This window comes from Caretta caretta, chromosome 4 (genome assembly GCF_965140235.1).
Source record: "Caretta caretta isolate rCarCar2 chromosome 4, rCarCar1.hap1, whole genome shotgun sequence".
NCBI lineage: Eukaryota > Metazoa > Chordata > Testudines > Cheloniidae > Caretta > Caretta caretta.
This window is the reverse complement of record NC_134209.1, coordinates 129,186,940-129,209,587: the sequence shown is the minus strand read 5'-3', so window position 1 is coordinate 129,209,587 and position 22,648 is coordinate 129,186,940. Positions and strand designations below refer to the sequence as shown.

Below are 22,648 nucleotides of genomic sequence, written 5' to 3'. Positions count from 1 at the left end.
TCTACAAGTCTTTGGAAGGTGGCGGGTGCATTCTGCAGCCCGAAAGGGAGTACATTAAATACATACAGCCCAACATGTGTGGTGAAGGCTGACCTTTCCTTGGCAGATTCATCTAGCGGTACCTGCCAGTGCCCCTTGGTTAAGTCCAAGGTAGAGATGAACTGGGCCCGTCCCAGTTTCTCTAATAGTTCATCTGTGTGGCATTGGATAGTTGTCTGGGCGAGTTACAGCATTTAGCTTACGGTAGTCCATGCAAAATCGTATCTCCCTATCTGGTTTGGGAACTAGAACCACTGGAGATGCCCATGCACTGCCAGGGGGAGGATTACCCGCATCTGTAGCATATCCTGGATCTCCTGTTCTATAGCAGTTTTAGCTTGAGGAGACTGCCGGTAAGGTTGGACTTTAATCGGGTGAGCATTACTGGTGTTAATGGAGTGGTATGCCCGTTCAGTCAGTCCTGGGGTGGCTGAGAACATCGACGCGTAGCTAGCGCACAGTTCATTGATCTGTTGTTGCTGCACATGCCCAAGGGTCATGGAGAGGTTCACCTCTTCAATGTCACCAGCACTTTTCCCTTCGTAGTAGACACCTTCATGCCACTCAGCATCATCTCCTCCCTGGGCTGTAAACTGACAACCTTTAATTCTCTGGAATAAAAGGGCTTTAGAGAATTAATATGGTACACCTTAGGCTTTTGGTTGGAGGTGGGGAATGCTAGGAGATAATTAACAGCTCCTAGGAGCTCCTGGACCGTGAATGGCCCTTCCCATGAAACTTCCATTTTATGGGCCTGGAGGAGTGTCTTTAAGACCATGACCTGGTCCCCTACTTTGAAGGAACACTCTCTGGCATGTTTATCATACCAGGCTTTTTGCTCTTTTTGAGCATCCTTTAGGTTTTCTTTAGCAAGGGCTAAAGAGGTTTGGAGGGTGTTTTGTAGGTTGGTTACAAAGTCCAGAATGTTAGTTCCTGGAAAAGGTGTAAACCCCTCCCGTTGCTGCTTCACCAACTGTAATGGCCCCTTAACCTCGTGACCACATACAAGTTCAAAATGGTGAAAACCCTAAACTGGGATGTGGTACAGCTCTGTAGGCAAAGAGCAACTGCTGCAACACTAGGTCCCAATCATTGGAGTGCTCATTTACGAATTTACGTATCATGGCCCCCAAAGTCCCATTAAATTTCTCCACCAGGCCATTTGTTTGATGATGGTAAGGGGTGGCAACCAAGTGATTCACCCCATGAGCTTCCCAAAGGTTTTCCATAGTTCCTGCCAGGAAATTAGTTCCTGCATCTGTGAGGATGTCGGAGGGCCAACCTACCCTGGCAAAAAGTTTGCTAGTGCCTGGCACACACTTTTAGCCCTGGTGTTGCTTAGAGCTACTGCTTCTGGCCATCGGGTGGCAAAATCCATGAAAGTCAGTATGTACTGCTTTTCTCCGGGTGTCTTTTTTGGAAAAGGACCCAGAATATCCACAGCTACTTGCTGAAATGGAACTTCCATGATGGGGAGTGGCTGGAGAGAGGCTTTGACCTAGTCTTGGGGTTTTCCCACTCTTTGGCATACCTCACAAGACCGGACATAGGTAGAAACATCCTTGCCCATTCCCTCCCAGTGGAATGACCCCCCCCATATGGTCTTTGGTCCTGTTCACCCCAGCATGGCCACTAGGGTGATCATGGGCTAAGCTCAAGAGCTTGACCTGGTACTTAGTTGGAACTACCAACTGTCTCTGAGGATGCCAGTCTTCCTGGTGTCCACCAGAAAGAGTTTTCTTGTATAAAAGTCCTCTTTCTACAACAAACTGGGATCAATTAGAAGAGCTGAGAGGCGGTGGGTTGCTCCAGCCACTGTCCAAGCTCTCTGGAGGCTTTCATCTGCTTCCTGTTCAGTCTGGAACTGTTCCCTCGATGCTAGAGACATCAGTTCCTCATTGGATTGTGGACCTAGGCGTGGTCCCTTTGGAAGCGATGTAGGGGATGGGGTTGTTTCCGTTGACTGTGAACAGCTCTCTGCAGGTGCATTATGTTGGGGTTCAGGATCTGGCTGAGCCTCTTGTGTAGGGTTATTGGCTGCTGCCGGTTCCGGGACTGGCTCTGTCTGGGTCTCTGGGACTGGATCCACTACTGCTGTTGTAGATGTTGGCATGGGGTCCGGGTCAGTCACCTCTGACCGGATCCTGGTAGAAGTTTCCAGAACAGAGCTAGGTGGGACGGCTTGCTTAGCCTGGCTGCGGGTGACCATTCCCACCCGCTTGGCTAGCTTCACATGATTGGCCAAGTCGTCCCCCAACAGCATGGGGATGGGATAATCATCATATACTGCAAAAGTCCACATTCCTGACCAGCCCTTGTACTGGACAGGCAACTTGGCTGTAGGCAAATTGAAAGAGTTGGACTTGAAGGGTTGAATTGTCACTTGGATCTCGGGGTCTATTAAATTGGGGTCCACTGAGGAAGCATGGATAGCCGACACGTATGCTCTGGTGTCCCTCCATGCGGTGACCTTCTTCCTGCCCACACTCACAGTTTCCCTCCGCTCCGAGGGTATCTGGGAGGTATCTGGGCCTGAGGACCTCCGGTGTGATACAGAGGCAATGAACTGTAATCTGTTGGGGTTCTTGGAGCAGTTGGCCTTTACATGCCCCAGCTTGTTACATTTAAAACATCGTCCAGCTGATGAGTCACTGGGGCGAGGTGGGTTGCTGGAGAACGGTGTGGCAGGAAGATAAGGTGTTTGGAGAACTTCTTGGTGTGTAGTTGGGGCCTTGGGCTGCCCACAGTAGTAGGGTGTGGTCTGAGGGTGTCCCTTCTAGTATGTGCTCCAACTGCGACCAGGGTTGTTCCTCTCTCCTCCCTCCACCCGTTTTGTTCCTGCTTGCCCCGCCTCTCTGGCGGTCTGGGACTACTCGTATCGATCGGCACAAGAATCAAGACTTTCTGCCAAGTCCATTTCTTTATCCCATAAACACTGTTTTATTTCCTCCTTGGACATATTCAGAAATTGCTCCTGAGCTATCAAATCACACATTCTGTCAAAGCTAGTGACACCCCTTCCTTGTAATATCTAACATTCTTCATCTGGTTTAGATGAACCACATTACTTAGTCCAGGCCCTCTCTTAAGGGTTCAGAATTTTACTCTGTACGTTTCAGATGTAATTTGAAATTGCTTTAAAACCAAATCTTTGAACTTATTATAGCCAGAAGCCTCATCAATAGGCATCTTATTGAGTATGTCCAGAGCTCTTCCAGTTAATTTTGTGACCAATGTGGTCATCTTGTGAGCTTCAGGAATCTTATGGAGAGTGCACAGTCTCTCCAAGGTGAGAAAATATTCAGCAATATCACTGGATTCATCATACTGTGGACATAGTCGCTCCCATTTGTGGATTGTTGGGGAAGGATGGTTAGGGTTATCCAGCAGATTCCGCTCAGCCTTTGCCTTCTCCATCTCCAGTGCATGCTTCCTCTCATTTTCCTTCTCCGCCACAGCATGCTTCCTTTCTTTTTTCCTTCTCCATTTCTTTTTCCCTTGCCTCCATAGCTCTCCTGTGGGCAGCCTCTTGGGCTGTTTCCTTGGTTTCTGTCATGTTTGTCTTAGTTTTTAACTAACTTTACACCCGAGAGTTAGAAATAAAAAAAACTTGGTTTGTCAAAAATATATTATATATAGGTTGTGCTGTAACTGGATACCTATGTTCTCTGATAGTGACTGTCAGCCTACAGGAAAATCCTTTAAAAAAATAAAAAAAAAAACACCTTTCTCTCCAGGCAAATAGACAGAAAACCCCTCTAGATACTCTTGTGTAAAACACAACTTCAGGTCTGTGAAGACTTGTGGATTTCCCTGCAGGAGGTTAACTACCCTGCCTTCAGGTAGAGAAAACTCCAGCTCACAAAAGACAATTACCTTTTGTTTCTGCTCTGGCCCCCAAGCAGAGACAAAAAAACCTAACTGCTTTCAGCTTAAAACCTGCTTTCCAGCAGCCCAAAGGAAAAAAAAATATTTCCTTTGAAAAAAAAAATCTGTGCTTCTGGTTCAAAAAAATCTCAAACTGACCTCAAAATGATTTCAAGTTAATCCCACTGCTCTGCCACCATGTCAAGGTTCCTTCCCCACTCTGAACTCTAGGGTATAGATGTGGGGACCTGCATGAAAAGCTTATTTTTACCAGCTTAGGTTAAAACTTTTTCCCTTGGACTTTATTGCTGCCACCACAAAACATCTAACATACATATAACAGGGAAAGAGCCTGCTTGGAAACGTCTCTCTCCCCCAGAATCCTCCCAAACCTTACACCCCCTTTCCTGGGGAAGGCTTGATAAAAATCCTCACCAATTTGCACAGGTGAACACAGACCTAAACCCTTGGATCTTAAGAACAATGAAAAAGCCATCAGGTTTTTAAAAGAAGAATTTTAATTGAAGAAAAAGTAAAAGAATCACCTCTGTAAAACCAGCTTTGAAAGTATCTTGTCTCCTCATCGGTCATCTTGGTCAGGTGCCAGCGGGGTTATCTTTAGCGTCTTAACCCTTTACAGATGAAAGGGTTTTTTCCTCTGGCCAGGAGGGATTTAAAGGTGGTTAGCCTTCCCTTTACATTTATGACATGTACTATTACATATCACAAACTATTCCTTTAGCAAAGGCTATACAATTTAGACCAGTACATGTTCACAGCTAAGTAAACAGTTCTTAGTAGTTTACAATGTTTTATATTAACCTGCCATCAAAAACTGGCAAACTATCCCAATGCCTTGTTTCTGCTGAGCACATATGCACCCATTACAGGCAACACTGAACCACATATTCCAGAACTGATTATTAGGCCTTCATTTGTGCCTTCCCCCAAATTAATGTCATCACAATGTGTGTGGGTATGTATTGTAATTGAGCTATTTTTACTGGTTTAGGAACACCTACCTCAAACACAAAAATCTTATTTACAAGAATGGATTACATGCCTCAATACCCTCAAGAGTATAGTTAACTTGAAGGTCCTCTTTGGTTATCAGATTAAGATACAGATAAGATCAAGAAGTTAATTAAGGAGTATGGAAATCACTACTAGTCAGAAGCAGTTGGTGTTCAAAGTAGGAGATGTGGCCCCACCTCCTACACGCACAAGCTGGCCAGTTTTTCCATATTGAAAATATGAAGACAATGAGGGAAAGGGGAATGTTTTGGTGAGAGATTATGGAAACTGACTAGGAAAAGGGAGAAACCTAGTGTCCACTCTCTCTTCTTCCACTACCTGTTTACTTTCAGACCGTAAAGACATTTTACAGTAAGTGGTTGGAGGGGAGAAAGTGTTAATCCCCAATTCACCCTCCCCCCATTTCCCCACCCTGTCTACACGCCCATTCATCCACAATCAGGTCTGCCAACCTAGCTCAGATCCCTCAAACCTCACCTAATTGTGAAGTCATCACGAAGGCGGAAGGTTGTATTGCACCTGACAGTAAAACAGCAACATTGGTAACCGTATCATCATCAATGGGGCTTAGTCTCATCATCCCTCAAATGATCAACCCTCCCTTTTAAGTGTTCAGATATTACCATCTCTATCAATGTTCAGATATCAATCATCCATACCTTTGTCACTCCTATTATTTACAGAAATATCACCTGGCTCAATGTCTAGTTGGCAGCCGGTATCAAGTGGAGAGTGCCCAAGGAGTCGGTTTTGTTCAACATCTTCATTAACTATATGGATGACTGAATGGATTACACCCTCAGCAAGTTTGCAGAGGACACTAAGCTGGCGGGAGACGGAGATATGCTGGAGAGTCTGAACAGGGTCCAGAGTGACCTAGACAAATTGGAGGATTGGGCCAAAAGAAATCTGAGGAGATTCAACAAGGACAAGTGCAAAGTCCTGCACTTAGAACAGAAGAATCCCATGCACTGCTACAGGCTGGGGACTGACTGGCTAAGCGGCAGTTCTGCAGAAAAGGACCTGGGGTTTACAATGGACGAGAAGCTGGATACAAGTCAGTGTGCCCTTGTTGCCAAGAAGGCTAATGGCATATTGGGCTGCATTAGTAGAAGCATTGTCAGCAGACTGAAGGAAGCAATTTTATTCCCCTCTATTCGGCACTGGTGAGGCCACACCTGGAGTATTGCATCCAGTTTTGGGGCCCCTGCTACAGAAAGGACGTGAACAAACTGGAGATAATCCAGCAGAGGGTAACGAAAATTATTAGGGTACTGGGGCACATGACTTATGAGGAGAGGCTGAGGGAACTGGGATTATTTAGTCTGCAGAAGAGAAGAGTGAGGGAGGATTTGACAGCAGCCTTCAACTACCTGAAGAGGATGGAGCTCGGCTGTTCTCAGTGGTAGCAGATGACAGCACAAGGAGCAATGGTCTCAAGTTGCAGTGGGGGAGATCCAGAAATAGGCAGTGTGGATATTAGGAAAAAACTATTTCACTAGCAGGGTGGTGAAGCACTGGAATGGGTTACCTAGGGAGGTGGTGGAATTTCCATCCTTAGAGGTTTTTAAGGCCTGGCTTGACAAAGCCCTGGCTGGGATGATTTAGTTGCGGTTGGTCCTGCTTTGAGCAGGGAGTTGAACTAGATGACCTCCTGAGGTCTCTTTCAACTCTAATCTTCTATGATTCTAGGGAAGAATGGTGTGATGATAATACAATGGCAAACCTAACCTGCTACCGTAGGAAACACTCTGTACACTCTGATCAAGCATAGCCAAAACTTTTGGTAGAGCAAAAGATTTTCTTTATAGTCATCATCAGATCTGGAGCCATGGGCAGGGCGGAGTTTTCATTAGGCACAGTACCTATGGGTGTGGATATTTTAGGGGTGCCTAAAAATTCAAATGTTGCCGCTCCCGGGTCCTAGCAGGGGCTGGGCCAGGGCCAGCAGAGGGGGGAGATAGCCCCAAGCAGCCCTGCTGGAGCACTCCTCACTCAGCCTGTTTGACAGAGTCACCTCCCAACAGGGAGTGCAGCTGTGGGGCAGGGCTTGGGAGAGTGGGTCTCTGAAGGGGTTTGTGGTGGGGGGGGCCGCTCTGGGCAGTGGGAGAGGTCTGTGTGTGTTGGGGTGCTGGGCAGTGGGGCTCTATGGGCAGGGAGGCACCTAAAAGTTAAAAGTGGCAGGGTACCAGTGCTGCAAGCGGGGTGGGGGGCTCTGAGCCACCACAAGTGGCCACAGCTCCTGGCCGCTGCAGGTGGCAGGGGAGGCTCTGAGTCCCTGTGCCTGGAAACGCCCAAGATGTAAATCTGGCCCTGGGCTAGGATTTTTAACCACAAACTATCTTCATTCCCTCAGCCAATTCCAAAACAAAAAAGTCTTAGATATCAATGAGCTCATGACATATACAGGAAGACCAAAAAGAGCTGAATATATAGCATGGTTAAGAGAAAACTCGGGACAGTCCACAAATATCTGAAAGGTATAAATGCTGTGGAATTAGAAGAATTTAAAATAGCAAACAAGAGGTATAAGAGTATGTAAATTGAAGCTAATAAAACATTTAGGCTATTCACATCATAAAGTGTTCCTGATATCAAGTTGTATTCGGTTGTGAAAGTCTTGCATATTCCCCCAAAACAAAATATCACTCGTTACTTGTAGAATTAGACTAGAATGAACACTAGAATAGGTATTGTAGGGAACAAAGCTCCATTGCTTCAAGAAGGCAGACTGGACGACCTGGATGAACAGACCTTTGTACGGTCCACCCGTTTGTCATTGGACAAGTATATTATATTACAAAAAGCAACCATAATTGACACTGACTGGCATCCTTTCTGGCCACCTCCACAAATGACAAGAATCTAATATGCTATGAAGCCTAGAGGTGAGTGTACCTCTGAGTTGAGGTACATTCCATCGTAAGTATGTCCAAGCTCAAATTCACTACTTTGCAAATGAAATGCTTCCAGGGCCGTGGAATCCTTTTCACAAAGATGGTAGTCATGTGATTCCCACCCCCCTTCCCCTCTCACCCCCCACTGGAGGGTACTAGTACTTGCTATGATATTTCTCCTTCCTAGTGAGATGCAGAACTACAATCTATTCTTATGCTGAGAGCAAAAAGATAAGCTAGGACAATAAATGTACAAATAAAGTATTAGTTCTATTCTCTGCTAGGTATTTGCACAAAGAATTGAAGTGTACACAGAAAGGCCAATTCCACACATTTCTCTTGAATCCAACCTAGCAATCACATGTTCTTCCTATTTCAATTTACACAAAAGTATTAATAGAGTCTTTCACAACTCACCGCTAGTCCACCACCAAAAATAAACGAACATTACTACTAAAGGGAGCTACGTACAGTAGCAGCATTTTCCTTTAAGTATACACAGAAGCAGGCAAACAGGAATTACAAGGTATAAGAAACAGGAAATCTAGTTTCCATGTTATTGTGATTTTCAAGTCTAGAAGTAAGAGGATAGTTCTCTTTCAGGTTTGTTTTTGTTGCGGATTTATTTATTTATCCTGCAGCATTTGCTATTCTATTTCATAGACTGAACCATCTTTTGCAACACAGTTTGTTACACACTGATTGCTTATGTCTCATGAGATCCTTCAAATGTAAGGAACAATTCTACCCAGGCATTTCTCATTAACTTATCACTGTAGTTCATATATGTAATTGTGCAATACAAATTAAGGTACAATTTATGTCCAAAAACTATATTCTTCAACTCTCATAGTGAGGTCTGCCTGGCCCAGTGGACACGATACTGGACTGAGAATCAGGAGACCTGGGTTCTATTCCAGGGTTTGCTGGGTAACTGTGGGCAAGTCACTTCCCTCCCTGTGCCTCAGTTTCCCGATCTGTAAACTGGGATAATATACTGAACTCCCTTGTAAAGCACTTTGAAGTGTACGGATAAAAAGTGGTATATGAGAACTGGGTATTGTTATTATGACCACCATGTTTTTGGAGAAAAAAGCCAGCTCTGGTCCACACTATGAAATTTAACCATGTCTAAACACAGGGCCAGCATGGGGCACATAGCTAAGACCTGAAAATGATTTAGTACTAGCCACAGGCAAAGAAATCATTATTCAGCACTTTGTCAGCTAACTGCAACTAAACACTAATACAAGGTCCATTGTGTAAATTGTTGTGAATGGGCCACATCCACCCTAACTGAACTGGATATATAGCATGGTTAGCACTGACCCCCACTTGGTAAGGCAACTCCCATCTTTTCATGTGCTGTATATTTATACCTGCTTACTGTATTTTTTACTCCATGCATCTGATGAAGTGGGTTATAGCCCACAAAAGCTTATGCCCAACTCTAAGGTGCCACAAGGACTTGCTCATTGTTTTTGCTGATACAGACTAATGCGGCTACCCGTTTCAAACCTAACTGAATCGGTTAATTGAAATTTTGTCTGTATGACTTCCACTGTAAAGTCTTGGGGCAGTGGCCATATCTTCCTCTGCCTGTGCTATGTCAAGGACCCATGCTCAGTTAGTTAACTGGAAAGGAAGCTGAAAAAAAACAGATAAATCCAAGCAATTTGCTTAATTTAAGGTGCTGGTTGTCTTTGCGGTTTCTGTCACATCCAAATACTGGTACCTTGTTGGCCTCCAAATCTTGTTGGGTGCCCCCTACTCCCAGTGCACCCACTCCTCTGACTACAATGCAGTTCGAGACACAAAATAGACAAGGTAATATCTTATTGGACCAACTTCTGTTGGAAAGAGAAGCTTACCCAGAGCTCTTCTTCAGTTCAATGCGGCTGTCATTTGACATAGTGAAGACATGGCTCCATCTTGTCTTGGGTAGAATGGGGGGAGATTAAAAAAAATAGTATTTTATCAAACTTCTCCCACATTCTAAGCCCTCCCATTTTAAGTTCTATGTTGAGATTCCAAAACAAGACTCCACATGCAGCAGGCTGTACAGCCCTTCATAAGACCATCACTCATTTAATCAGCACTAAAATAATTGTTGACATTTAGGTCATTAAGATTCAGAGTCAACATGCATTGCAACGAACAAAGGCAGTTAAACTTTGCTCAGAGCTATTGTTTCTAGATGTCCGCAGACAACATGGCATTGGTTTATCCTCTGTTCACGTATGTCTAGGGCTTCACAGCCACAAAGGCAAGTGACTTTTCCTCACAATGAAAGTGTACATTCCGGAACACAAAATGTCAGAATCCAAAAAAAAAAACCAAAAACAAAAAAAACGCACCAGATTCCTAAGCCAGCACAGACTGGCCGAAATTAGATAATTTTGTAATATTAGTCACAACCTAACCTTCCTGTAACTGTGATCCTGTAGTATCCTAAAGCCTTGGTCTATCCAAGGCTGTGACATGGTTTAACCACACTTAGGTCCTATCTACCCAGCAAGAGAAAAGTGTAAAAGAAAAATCTGCAAAAAAAAAAATGTTGCAATACTTTTCATCTGGAACTATCGTCTAATCATCAAGCTTTGTGTCAGGTTTAATTCTAGTACCACCTACGCTAGAAAAATTGCTGCAACGTGGCATTTGGTTGCAACACTAGGTCCCAGCACTTAAAATACTGTTCTGTCCTTGCTATATGGACAAGACCAAACTATTTTACTATTGTTCCCAAATCCTACAGAGTCCAAGGATCCAACATGATTAGGGAATGTGATTTTCTCCCATTTCCAGTGCTAGATCCAACCACTTGAACTATGCCCGACACTATACTGCTGTAAAAACTAAAAGTCTCCATTCGACTCTCCTAGCGCAGGCGGAGCGCTGCAAGTCTCTGAAGAAGGAATCATTACGTCTTCTTCTGTTGTACAACTCAGTAATTCATAATCAAAGGCTTTGCTTTAAGTTTGAGTTACCAGAGCAAAAAGCCCCCAAACATTAATTGTTAGAGAGAAACAGGCTTTCCGGATTTGAGCAACTCTGAGGAGTTTTTAGAAAGCTAAATTGAGCAGCCTCACTTCTGAGCCAAGTTCATGCATGAAAAGTTTCAGTCCAAAGGATAAATCAGTGAAAGGGTCAGCCATGCCTGGTAAAGAGTTACAGATTAAACAAAAATAACTGTACTATGATTTTACAGTCTCTCTCTCACACACACACTTTTGGTGGGAAGGGGGCAGAACCTAGACTTATTTTAAAAATCAAGTTTTCTAACCTCAAATTTCACAGTAGTTTTAAATCACAAGAAATTGATTTGATACCTTACGTTTAAGAAAAGGGTTGAGGCATCAGAAAATTCATATGCCATGGTGTCATCTCCTTCTACTCCAATGTCTCCTTCACAGCCTTTACAGTATGTCAGGTTGATTCACAGTATGGAGTTTAACAGCAATACCTGACATGATGCATCATGTCCGTTGTATCATTAGTACAGAGAAATTAGTGTGTCATGGGTTTAATTTGCACCCCTACTAAAAATGTGAAACATAACACTAAACTGCAGCAGCAAGTTATAAAAAAGTTTAAAAGAGTACGGACAAAGATGACATCACACTGAAAATGGAAAATGAGTCTTTCTGCAAAGTCCCCTGTAAAATGAAGTGTGGCACATAAAACGTGTTTTGCCTTGTTATTGCAGAAGTATTTTCAATTAATTTGTGAGAAGAAAAATTCTCAACCTGGAGAGAATGTAAGTTCTCACTCAAGAGTGAGCTTTTAAGATGACTGATCTTTTACTTGTGTACAACTGGTTTAGCTGCTAGTGCTTTCCGAAAGCAGTGTTCAATTTAGATTTATCAATACATTATGGAGAAAAGAGGAGGGAGGGACATGGTAGTAAAGGATAGTTACATTAGATACCTTTAGCGTCTTCACTATGTTCAAAGTGAATGCAATTCATCAGGAATAATGTACTTATAGCTAACCTCAGTTTGGTTAAGAAAATTGTTTTTTGATAAAATTTAAGAACATTCAGCATTCATTAAGCATTCATTAAGATTTTATAGTGCACACTGAAAAATGTTTTTCATACACCTGGCAATACCAAGACACATGCAGTATTGTGCCCTCCCACAGCTATCTGGAAGTCTTCTAGTATCATTCAATACCAAGAATACCTAATAAATAAATTCCACTGGCACTCTCTCAAAGCTTTTCCAAGTTCACATGTTTTTTTTAAACTCATACCACATACAGAAGAGCATTGTCTGCTGCTTTCAACCTTCCCAAAAAGCCAGGGAATCCCCAGAAGAAAACTTCAGCTGCCACTCTTAGTTGGATAGGTTATATAGCCATTCCATTAGCTTTGTATTGTCCATTCAGGTATTTTCACACTCTGATGTCTTATTTACAGAGTTTAAAAATCATTAAAAAATATATTACTGAAGTTGAACTGCTACCTTAAGCAAATAGTATCTTTCTAATTAAAAAACAAAACAAAAAAATCTTGTATACAAACCTGTCCATTAAGAGAAGTACAGAAGGTGCTGCCATAGTTTCTGTTGCTAATTTAATCCAGATTTGAAAATCAGTTGCAAGGGTCCTCGAAATGTGTCTGAATCCTTTCACAGTCAAATCCACACAGCTAAAGATTTAATGTTCTACACCTTCACAGAATGCCGTCAGAGTCAAGGAACTCTACCTCTCAGTAATTGTCACTGTGTCAACAGGAAAAAGGAAGGACTCCCACACTGTGTATTCATCACAGGGTGGGGGAAAGCAGAAAGTCAGGTAGGTAGACACCTTTTGAAATCTGCTGTATACAAACTCAAATTACAGTCTCCCTTCTGGCCATGTGTACAGTATTGTATCCATAGTTGTAACTCTTAGAAATAAAATCTTAAAAAAGAAATTTGCTAATTTGGCAGCTAAATCAAAGGTGTACATAGGATGTTTTAATCACAGCATATTTGAGATTTAGTCATATAGATTATAAACATACAGAGAGTGATACTTGTTAACCCCCTGCTTTCAAACTTCCACATGCCTTTCATCAAGTTGTACTCTCTTACCAGTGACATGGTCCTCAAAACCATTAAACATTAAAACAGGAATTAGTCATGGGCTAGGAGGGATCAGGGTCCTGGAACAATTTGTACGGTGGGGGTGCTGAAAGCCACTGAACCAAACTGTAAGCCCTGTATGTAATGGAAACCACTTCAGACAGAGGGTGTGGCAGCACCCCAAACACCTGTAGTTCCATCACCTAAGGGAGGGATTGTTCTTTGGCTGCTTTTGGAAAGGTCACCAATATGGAAATCATGCTGTGACCCACAAACCTCCTAATGCCAACTGGCAGAGGTCACAGAGGCTGCAATGTGTTTTACAGGGATTCCCTGGATCAGTTATATGCATAATACTTCACTAGAGGGCGAAATATCAAGTTGAAATTGAGAGCCAGTAAAAGAAAAAAAAAGAAAAAAAAACAAAAAAAACACACATACCAACTGGTCACCGTAAACATTGTGAAATATATGTAGGGAGAACACTGAAAGAGTTACGTACCTATGCTACAAATTACATTACTACAGTCTGCAAGTTAAACAGGTCACTAGAAGGTGACAAACATGTTATTTTCAGACAGGCAGGAGACGCTTATCTGACTGGGTATACACAAATTGAGTATTATATACTTCACAAGGGCATGGATCACTTGATGATTACCTGCTCTGAAGCACCTGGCATTGGCCATTGTCAGAAGACAGGATACTGGGCTAGATGGACCTTCAGTCTGACCCAGTATGGCTGTTCTTATGTTCTTACAATGCTGTCATAAATATAAAGGGAAGGCTAACCACCTTTAAATCCCTTCTGGCCAGAGGAAAAAACCCTTTCACCTGTAAAGAGTTAAGAAGCTAAAGGTAACCTCGCTGGCACCTGACCAAAATGACCAATGAGGAGACAAGATACTTTCAAAGCTGGCAGGGACAAAGGTGTGTGTGTGTGTGTGTGTGTGTGTGTGTGTGTGTGTGTGTGTGTGTGTGTGTGTGTGTGTGTGTGTGTGTGTGTGTGTGTGTGTGTGTGTGTGTGTGTGTGTGTGTGTGTGTGTGTGTGTGTGTGTGTGTGTGTGTGTGTGTGCGCGCTCCTGTTAAGGGCTAATAAGCAATTTAGTTAGATATAAGTTAGATTCTGTTTTGTTTAAATGGCTGATAAAATAAGTTGTGCTGAATGGAATGTATATTCCTGTTTGTGTCTTTTTGTAACTTAAGGTTTTGCCTAGAGGGATTCTTTATGTTTTTAATCGGATTACCCTATAAGGTATTTACCATCCTGATTTTACAGAGGTGATTCTTCTACTTTTTCTTCAATTAAAATTCTTCTTTTAAGAACCTGATTGCTTTTTCATTGTTCTTAAGATCCAAAGGTTTGGGTCTGTGTTCACCTATGCAAATTGGTAAGGATTTTTATCAAGCCTTCCCCAGAAAAGGGGGTATAGCATTTGGGGAGGATTTGGGGGGGCGGGGGGACGTTTCCAAGCAGGCTCTTTCCCTGTTATATATTTGTTAGACGCTTGGTGGTGGCAGCAATAAAGTCCAAGGGCAAAAGGTAAAATAGTTTGCACCTTGGGGAAGTTTTAACCTAAGCTGGTAAAAATAAGTTTAAGGGGTTTTTCATGCATGTCCCCACATCTGTACCCTGGAGTTCAGAGTGGGAAAGGAACCTTAACAAAAGGATACCTGTTTACATACTAAACCAACAGTTAATCAAGATTAAAAAATTAACAAGAGACCACAAAACCTGCAGGAAGGAATACTTTTTCTGGTAGAAGTAATTGACTTTAAATGTACACTGTCAATCTATAGGTTCTTTTAGCAATCAGCATAGATAACAATTATACCGCCTTCATTATAAAACTGCTAACTGGCAACAGGGAAAGTGGGGTCTGAGGACACATATACACAAACTCCATTGGGTGAATAGGCCCTGAATTGAGATGCTTGACACAGCACAACAGGCTCTTCCCTCCTTCCAGAATCACTGCTGGAGAGGTTACAGTGTTAGGGCTTGTCTTCACTGTGGGGGAGGAGGAGAAGGAGGAGGCGGAGAGGGGTAAATCGACCTATTCTATGCTACTCCAGCTACGTGAATAACTAGTCCTGCTAAAAATCGATCCCTGGCTGCATCGATTGCAGCAGCATTGATCTCCCCGTAGCAAAGACCAGCCCTAAGTTACGACAGGCCTTGACATTTTGAGGCAATACTTCTTTCATAACGGCCTAGATTACAAGATTTAACAAGTTCTATCCATATTAAGCACGAAAAAAAATTGTATAATCAACATCCAGATAGAGATTAATATTTTATACAAGAAATATTCATGTTTTTTCTTACACCTCCTATACCACCAATCTCAAGATATATTCAGTAGCACTCAAAAGTATCCTATTCCAGACACAGATCTTTAATTATCCACTGCATTCTTATTGCAGAGTTGTAATGCAACCATCCCCTTTACTTTATCTCCAGACCATTTTTGTCTTAGCCTTTATTATGTCACTTAGGGCAGAAAAACTCCAACTGCACTTTTGCACCTCAATTTTGATCATTATCAAACTGAAAAATATAAGGGAGCTAAAAATAAAGTACTATGGTAATTAAAGAATGGTTTAAAAAAGTTCATTTATTATGAAAGCTCTCACTCAATATCCAATTATTTAATCTATTTGCACCATGCACAATGTGTTTTGCAGAATCAGAGCCATTAAGGGAACGCAGAACAGGGTAGACATTAAGTAGGACTCTTGAAGGTCAAAGTAATGTTGCTGTTATAATTTCTGCACACTGCAATAATAGTCCACAGTGGACATTACTGATAAGGGAGTCGGATGGAGATTAGCTGGTATTTTAATTATAGATGGTCAGAAATATACCAGTCATGTGACAGGAACTGTGCAGATAGCTCAACTAAGTTGACTAAAAAAAAAGCTATTAGCCACCACAGTCTGAACCAGGGTAACCACCCAAGCTACAAAAAATTGCTGCAAGCTCCTTGACATCGCCACCCCCAGACTGAAAGAGCGTACTTCACATTGGCAGCGTAGACATAGCCAAGTTTTTTCACCAAAAGTTATACCACCTTTATTAAAGCGATTTAATTAAAACCTATGTTGCATGTCTACATTAGCCTGGAAAAAGGCTAATGTAGTGCCAATCTTTAAAAAAGGGAAGAAGGAGGATCCTGGGAACTACAGGCCAGTCAGCCTCACTTCAGTCCCTGGAAAAATCATGGAGCGGGTCCTCAAAGAATCAATCCTGAAGCACTTGCATGAGAGGAAAGTGATCAGGAACAGCCAGCATGGATTCACCAAGGGAAGGTCATGCCTGACTAATCTAATCGCCTTTTATGATGAGATTACTGGTTCTGTGGATGAAGGGAAAGCAGTGGATGTATTGTTTCTTGACTTTAGCAAAGCTTTTGACACGGTCTCCCACAGTATTCTTGTCAGCAAGTTAAGGAAGTATGGGCTGGATGAATGCACTATAAGGTGGGTAGAAAGCTGGCTAGATTGTCGGGCTCAACGGGTAGTGATCAATGGCTCCATATCTAGTTGGCAGCCGGTATCAAGTGGAGTACCCCAAGGGTCGGTCCTGGGGCCGGTTTTGTTCAATATCTTCATAAATGATCTGGAGGATGGTGTGGATTGCACTCTCAGCAAATTTGCGGATGATACTAAACTGGGAGGAGTGGTAGATACGCTGGAGGGGAGGGATAGGATACAGAAGGACCTAGACAAATTGGAGGATTGGGCCAAAAGAAATCTGATGAGGTTCAATAAGGATAAGTGCAGGGTCCTGCACTTAGGACGGAAGAACCCAATGCACAGCTACAGACTAGGGACCGAATGGCTAGGCAGCAGTTCTGCGGAAAAGGACCTAGGGGTGACAGTGGACGAGAAGCTGGATATGAGTCAGCAGTGTGCCCTTGTTGCCAAGAAGGCCAATGGCATTTTGGGATGTATAAGTAGGGGCATAGCGAGCAGATCGAGGGACGTGATCGTTCCCCTCTATTCGACATTGGTGAGGCCTCATCTGGAGTACTGTGTCCAGTTTTGGGCCCCACACTTCAAGAAGGATGTGGATAAATTGGAGAGAGTCCAGCGAAGGGCAACAAAAATGATTAGGGGACTGGAACACATGAGTTATGAGGAGAGGCTGAGGGAGCTGGGATTGTTTAGCCTGCAGAAGAGAAGAATGAGGGGGGATTTGATAGCTGCTTTCAACTACCTGAAAGGGGGTTCCAAAGAGGATGGCTCTAGACTGTTCTCAATGGTAGCAGATGACAGAATGAGGAGTAATGGTCTCAAGTTGCAGTGGGGGAGGTTTAGATTGGATATTAGGAAAAACTTTTTCACTAAGAGGGTGGTGAAACACTGGAATGCGTTACCTAGGGAGGTGGTAGAATCTCCTTCCTTAGAGGTTTTTAAGGTCAGGCTTGACAAAGCCCTGGCTGGGATGATTTAACTGGGAATTGGTCCTGCTTTGAGCAGGGGGTTGGACTAGATGACCTTCTGGGGTCCCTTCCAACCCTGATATTCTATGATTCTATGTCCACACTAGCTCTGTGTCTCCGGTACGCATGCACACTAGCGGCTCTTGCAATGACAAAGAGCCATGCACTGTGGTGCTATCCCACCATGCAACTGGCCGCAGGGAGCTTTGGGAAGGGGTTGCAATGCCTCATGGGGCAGGTACAGTGTCAACATGATTCATCCTACTAGATTGCCAGCCACTTTTCAACTGAAGCATGTGAGTGTGAGAGAGACACAGACAGGGAGCATGTGTGTATGGGGAAGATACAGACAGTGTGTGTTAGCATCTCCCAAGTTCAGAGAGCTGCCTAAAGCAACCGGTCTTAAGGCAGGGGAAGGGGGAAACCCTGACATCAACCCTGCCCCTTCCTCCCTGGCTCTGCACAGCACAAAGTCTCTCTCTCTCTCACACACACACACACCACTGCCTGCCTGCGCTTTGGTAGTGTGGGAGACAGCAGGAGCATTCCATGTTAATGATTTACTCTGTGTGTCCCAGAGCAAAGCAGCACAGCACCCTAGCTGTCAGAACGGAGCAAGCAAGGTGTTTACACTGGCCCTGTGGTGATAAAACCTTTGCGCAAAAAGTCTTAATCGCTCTCGTGGAGGTGGTTTTACTACAGTGCTGCAACTGAGGAGTTTCATCGCAAAAAGTGACTTTGCCGCACCTCTGCTGTTTCTTTTGGCAAAAAAAACTTGCAAGTGTAGACGAAGCCACTGTGCATAGGTGTTGAGCTCTAGTAGTTTCCTCTGCACATTAAATGTTCAATGCCTTTCTGCACTATTCACGTTGAGCTACAGAAAAGAAAAAAAGGAAAACAAAAAGGTAACACACACCTCTAACTGATGGAAATGCTTATTCTACCTAAATTTTTAAGTATTTAAAAGATAGAAGAAATAATGAAATTTGTATTCTACAATGGTCTGAGAAAAGACAACTGTCCATCAGTCCAGATTGTACCCTGGGTAATGTCACACAAGCATCCTGGGACAATAGGTTAGCTGACACCCAAGGAACAAACTTGAGAGAAGATTCAAGGAGACATGGGAAGTTTTTGGCAAGAAAGAGGAAGAGATGGGCATGCTTTCCTAGCTAGGGAATTCAATTGGTGGGCCAGCCTTGAGCAGAGAGTTAGCTGATCTAGAAAGGCTCTCCGATTCTGAAAAGAAGCTATAAGCTGCAAGACAAGGATCCCAAACATGCCAGAGGACTCTGCAGAAGCCCAGAGAATGTTCCAGAGTGGTGAGGAACCCAGAGGCAGGGTAACGCATATAGGGGTGTACACTGTTTTGTATACATTTGTATTTCTCTTGCTACCTAAGCAAAGGGCAGTGACATTTCAGAATCCTGGGTAAAAGTCCATCCACATGTCTGTTTGCTTTCACTATTGCATGCCCACAAATAGGTAAACTGGAAGGCTCACACCCTTTGGTAGTATTCAATGGGAAATATTCAAAAGCTGCTGGGTAGGAGACACTAGTTTCAGGGTATAGAATCCCCACTGCAACCAGGGTGTCAGACACAAGGTCCACACGTGGTGTGCATGCCTACTGGTCCAAAGCCAATGACAGTGCCTAAAACTCTGTACAGCTCCAGCAAGTTAAGAGCACGTATGATTCAGCATTTGGATCCCATCACAACAGTGGGAGCTCAACCAGATCTGACAACAGGCACATACTCAACTTCAACCTAGAAAATGATTTAGCAACTCCATTAGGTACACAGCAGAAGACATTTCCACATCCTGACCACTTAACATTACCCTTGAGAAAGAATCCTTTGTTTATTATCATGACTTGCCACTCAAAAACTGATTTATCAAATTCAATAAATGGTCCCATAAAGGACACTCCAAAGTTTAAGTTCATTGTACGGACGAGTAGTAAAGGACACATGGATGCAACAATAAAAAGTAGGAAATTTAGTTTGACATTAGATTCCTTTTTCTTACACAAATAGTATCTGCTCCTACCACAAAGCACTTACTATATAAAAGAGTAGCCTATTTTACAAATGCGATAAGACAATATGTGAAGCCTAGAGGTCATGAATGTTTCCATTAGAGGACTTTAAGAAGTTTGATAATAAAGGACACCTTGAAAGTAATCAGTCCGTTGCTACTTTTGTCATACCAACTGACCTTGGAGATAAAAATAAATGAAGCTGAGTTACATGTCTGATTCTCACAAGTTACAAGCAAAATGCTAAAAACACATCCAAATTCATTAGCTTTAGGATTCTTCCAGAATAAATCCTTAAACATTTTACTTGAAAACCCAGGCAACATAGCTGGTTTTGCTAGCCATAGTAAATGCTGGGGATGCTGACAACCAGCAGCTAATCCGTCCCCAAAATTTAAACAAAGAAATAGGAACTATATATTCCAGTGTTTTCCCAGCACTCCAGACAAAGATATGATCCTCTATAAAGTCTGCATACTGGACGTGGCGGAAGAACCAAATCTTTAGAAATCACCAAGAAATGAATATTAAAGTCCTAATTTGGAAATGTATAATTAGAAAAAGTGAAGAGTCTAGCGTACATACCTCCATATATTGAGACTAGAGGTATTGCAAACTAATAAAAGAGAGCCTGACAAGGGAGACCTGTGGGAGTGGGAGGGAAATATATTAAAATCTGATGCTGCAAATGCATTATATGTAGGGTTACCAACCCTCTGGGATTGGCCTGGAGTCTCTAGGAATTAAAAATTATGTCATGTGAAGAAACCCCCAGGAATATGTCCAACTAAAATTGGCAACCGTTATATGTGGTTCTGATGCAACATCCCCTTTATATATTTGCAGCTAATATACACTGACTTCCTGACCATGTGTGATGCCTTTTGTCACTATACCCCTCTCATTAAAAAAAAAAAAAAGTATATTTTTCTTTCCTGTGACCTGATGTTAATTATTGTACTAAACAGCTCACTCACCATATAGTATTTTTGAACTTTTCCTGAAAGAAAATACTTAAGAATCTCAGAAACATAACTGAAAGAGTGCACAAATTTCATGTACCAGAAAGAGTAAAAACATCCACAAGGAACTAGAGGCATTTCAACCATCCTGTTCAATTTATTTATGCTGGTAACTAATTCAAATACAGTTTCTTGCCAGCAGAAGGATTTAGATGGAGCACCTTTCTCCCTACCCCTCTCAAAGTAGCCTCTCAAATGAGTTTTAGTAAGAAGCTGGAAAATAAAACACAATTCAAATTAGATAGTACAATTGTCTAAAATCTACATAGGAAGGGCACGAATGAAAGTTAATTGATCGTTTCACTTCAGCATCTAGTGGCCAATAGGCCACAGGACAAAGGTCATACTTTTGTCTAGCAATTTAACAATAAGCACATAATTAATATGGCAAACGAACTTCCACCCACTTTCAGCAATCTTTATCGAAGGTAAGTATTAATACATAATTGCAATGCAACTTTGCAAGAAAAAAAAAAGACTTGCTTAAAATAGTGAACAGGATTTTAAGTTATTCAAGGTTTTTTTTTGTTGTTGTTGTTTTTTTGGTTCTGTGATAAACACTGGGAGAGGGGACAACTATGGAAAAGCATTGCCCTTTTATTCTTGTTTGAACCAGCTTGCAGTAATCCAGACCTTAACACAAGAATACAGATCACTAGTTTGCTCAAGAAAGGTTTTAAAATGAATAGGCCTAAGATGAAATATCAATCCTGATATCAAGTTCCCCAGTCCATTATTCTATTTTAAATATTGCCAATTTTAATCACTCCCCTGTTACAGGATCAACAGGTCTCAGCAGATGCCCCCCACAACAAACAGCAGATAAGGATAGGGATCCCTAGAGCCCAGCAGAGCCAACCTTTGCTTCATTGCCACTAAAGGTTAAATTTCTGGAATCCAGAATTTCAACCTTTGGAGCCCTCCAGCTGCAATTAACTAACTTTGTGGATATTTATAGGTTTGTTTTTTCTTTTGTTTACTAATTCTCCCTCACATTGCCTCCTGCTCCTACCCTCCTCCATGACTTCACCCTTAGTTCCTCTATTCATCTTCTTACCCCTCCCACAACGTTCCAGCAGCTCTCTATAATAAAATAATATATATCCATTTAAAGATAGAACAGGCACAGGAAAGATATGGTTTGAACATTCCAGCTGTGCATACTACTGAACTGTCTAATTGCAAAACTCTTACAACCATTATCCTCCTGCTTCTTCCCTCCTCTTGTCCTTCACGTCTTGTCTCAAACTAGGTTGTAAATACTGTAGAGCAGGGACTGTTTTCTGCTACATTTATACTGTCCTTAGTACCAGTCCTGATTGGGGTCTCTAGGCACTACTGGAAATATAAATGAGTAAGGGAAAGATTAAAGGAGATAAAGGCCATTTGTTTAGTGATTTTTGTATGCTTTATCAACAATTTAGTTCTAAAGCGTTTTAATAAAATTTAGTATTTTTACTCTGTCACAACAGTGTACCAATAACAAAAAAGACCTAAGAATGTACTGGGTGCAGGAAAGCCTCAATTTCCCGCCCTCTCCCCCCACTATCTATCTGATGGCTGCTGGTTTGATTTTTTTCAATGTTTCCAAAGAGAGAAAGAGAATATTAGGTTTCCCAACCAGCTTCCATACCAGAAAAAGCACATATATGAAGAGCTAGGAATTCGCTAATTATAACCTGTGCACGGTCACAAAGGTTTTGAAGTAACCAGTATAAAGAGTCATCCTACGTACGTGGAGGAGGTCTGGGGCTAGGCAACATCCTACACAAAACAGCTAGGTGTGTTACTCTTCTGAGTAGGAGTGAGAGTCCATAAGCATTTCTTTATCAAAAAGACACTGAGTAGGATTTCAGCCTGGAACCTCAGACTTCTAGGAAAGTCCTCAGGCCAGCCTCCAGAATCTCAGTGTTTTTAACACAGACACACCTGTTAATGTCCCAGGCTTCTTGTGTGCAGTGATCACAACCAGTGTTCCCTCTAATTTTTGTTGTGATGGAGGTGGTGCAAAGGGGTTTCGAGTATGGGAGGGGGGATCAGGGCTGGGGCAGAGGGTTGGGGTGCTGGGGGAGGAGAAGGTGAGAGCTCTGGGTTGGGGCCAGGGATGAGGGGTTTGGGGTACAGGCAGCCTCAGGGTTATGGTGGGGAGGACTGCCCCCAGTTCTCTCCCTGCAGCAGCACCTGGGCTGGGGGGAGGGCACGTCTCCCCACCACAGCAGCTCCGGGGCTG

General features: G+C 42.7%; 1 protein-coding gene across 6 annotated transcripts in view; it reads right to left on the bottom strand.

Moving 5' to 3' along the window:
- The window catches only part of TBC1D14 (TBC1 domain family member 14), a 122,496-nt gene that overhangs the window by 77,612 nt on the left and 22,236 nt on the right, over positions 1 to 22,648 (bottom strand). Inside the window, exon 1 of one of the 6 annotated variants that reach the window (XM_048848949.2) lies at positions 12,364 to 12,520. The exons of 4 other annotated variants lie outside the window; for them this stretch is intronic. In XM_048848949.2, coding sequence (XP_048704906.1) covers positions 12,364 to 12,398 — 35 coding nt within the window. In that variant the 5' untranslated portion in view covers positions 12,399 to 12,520. Of the gene's footprint in view, positions 1 to 9,709; positions 9,767 to 12,363; positions 12,521 to 22,648 lie in introns of those variants that run through there. One more of the 6 variants, XM_048848947.2, reaches the window with a different exon arrangement.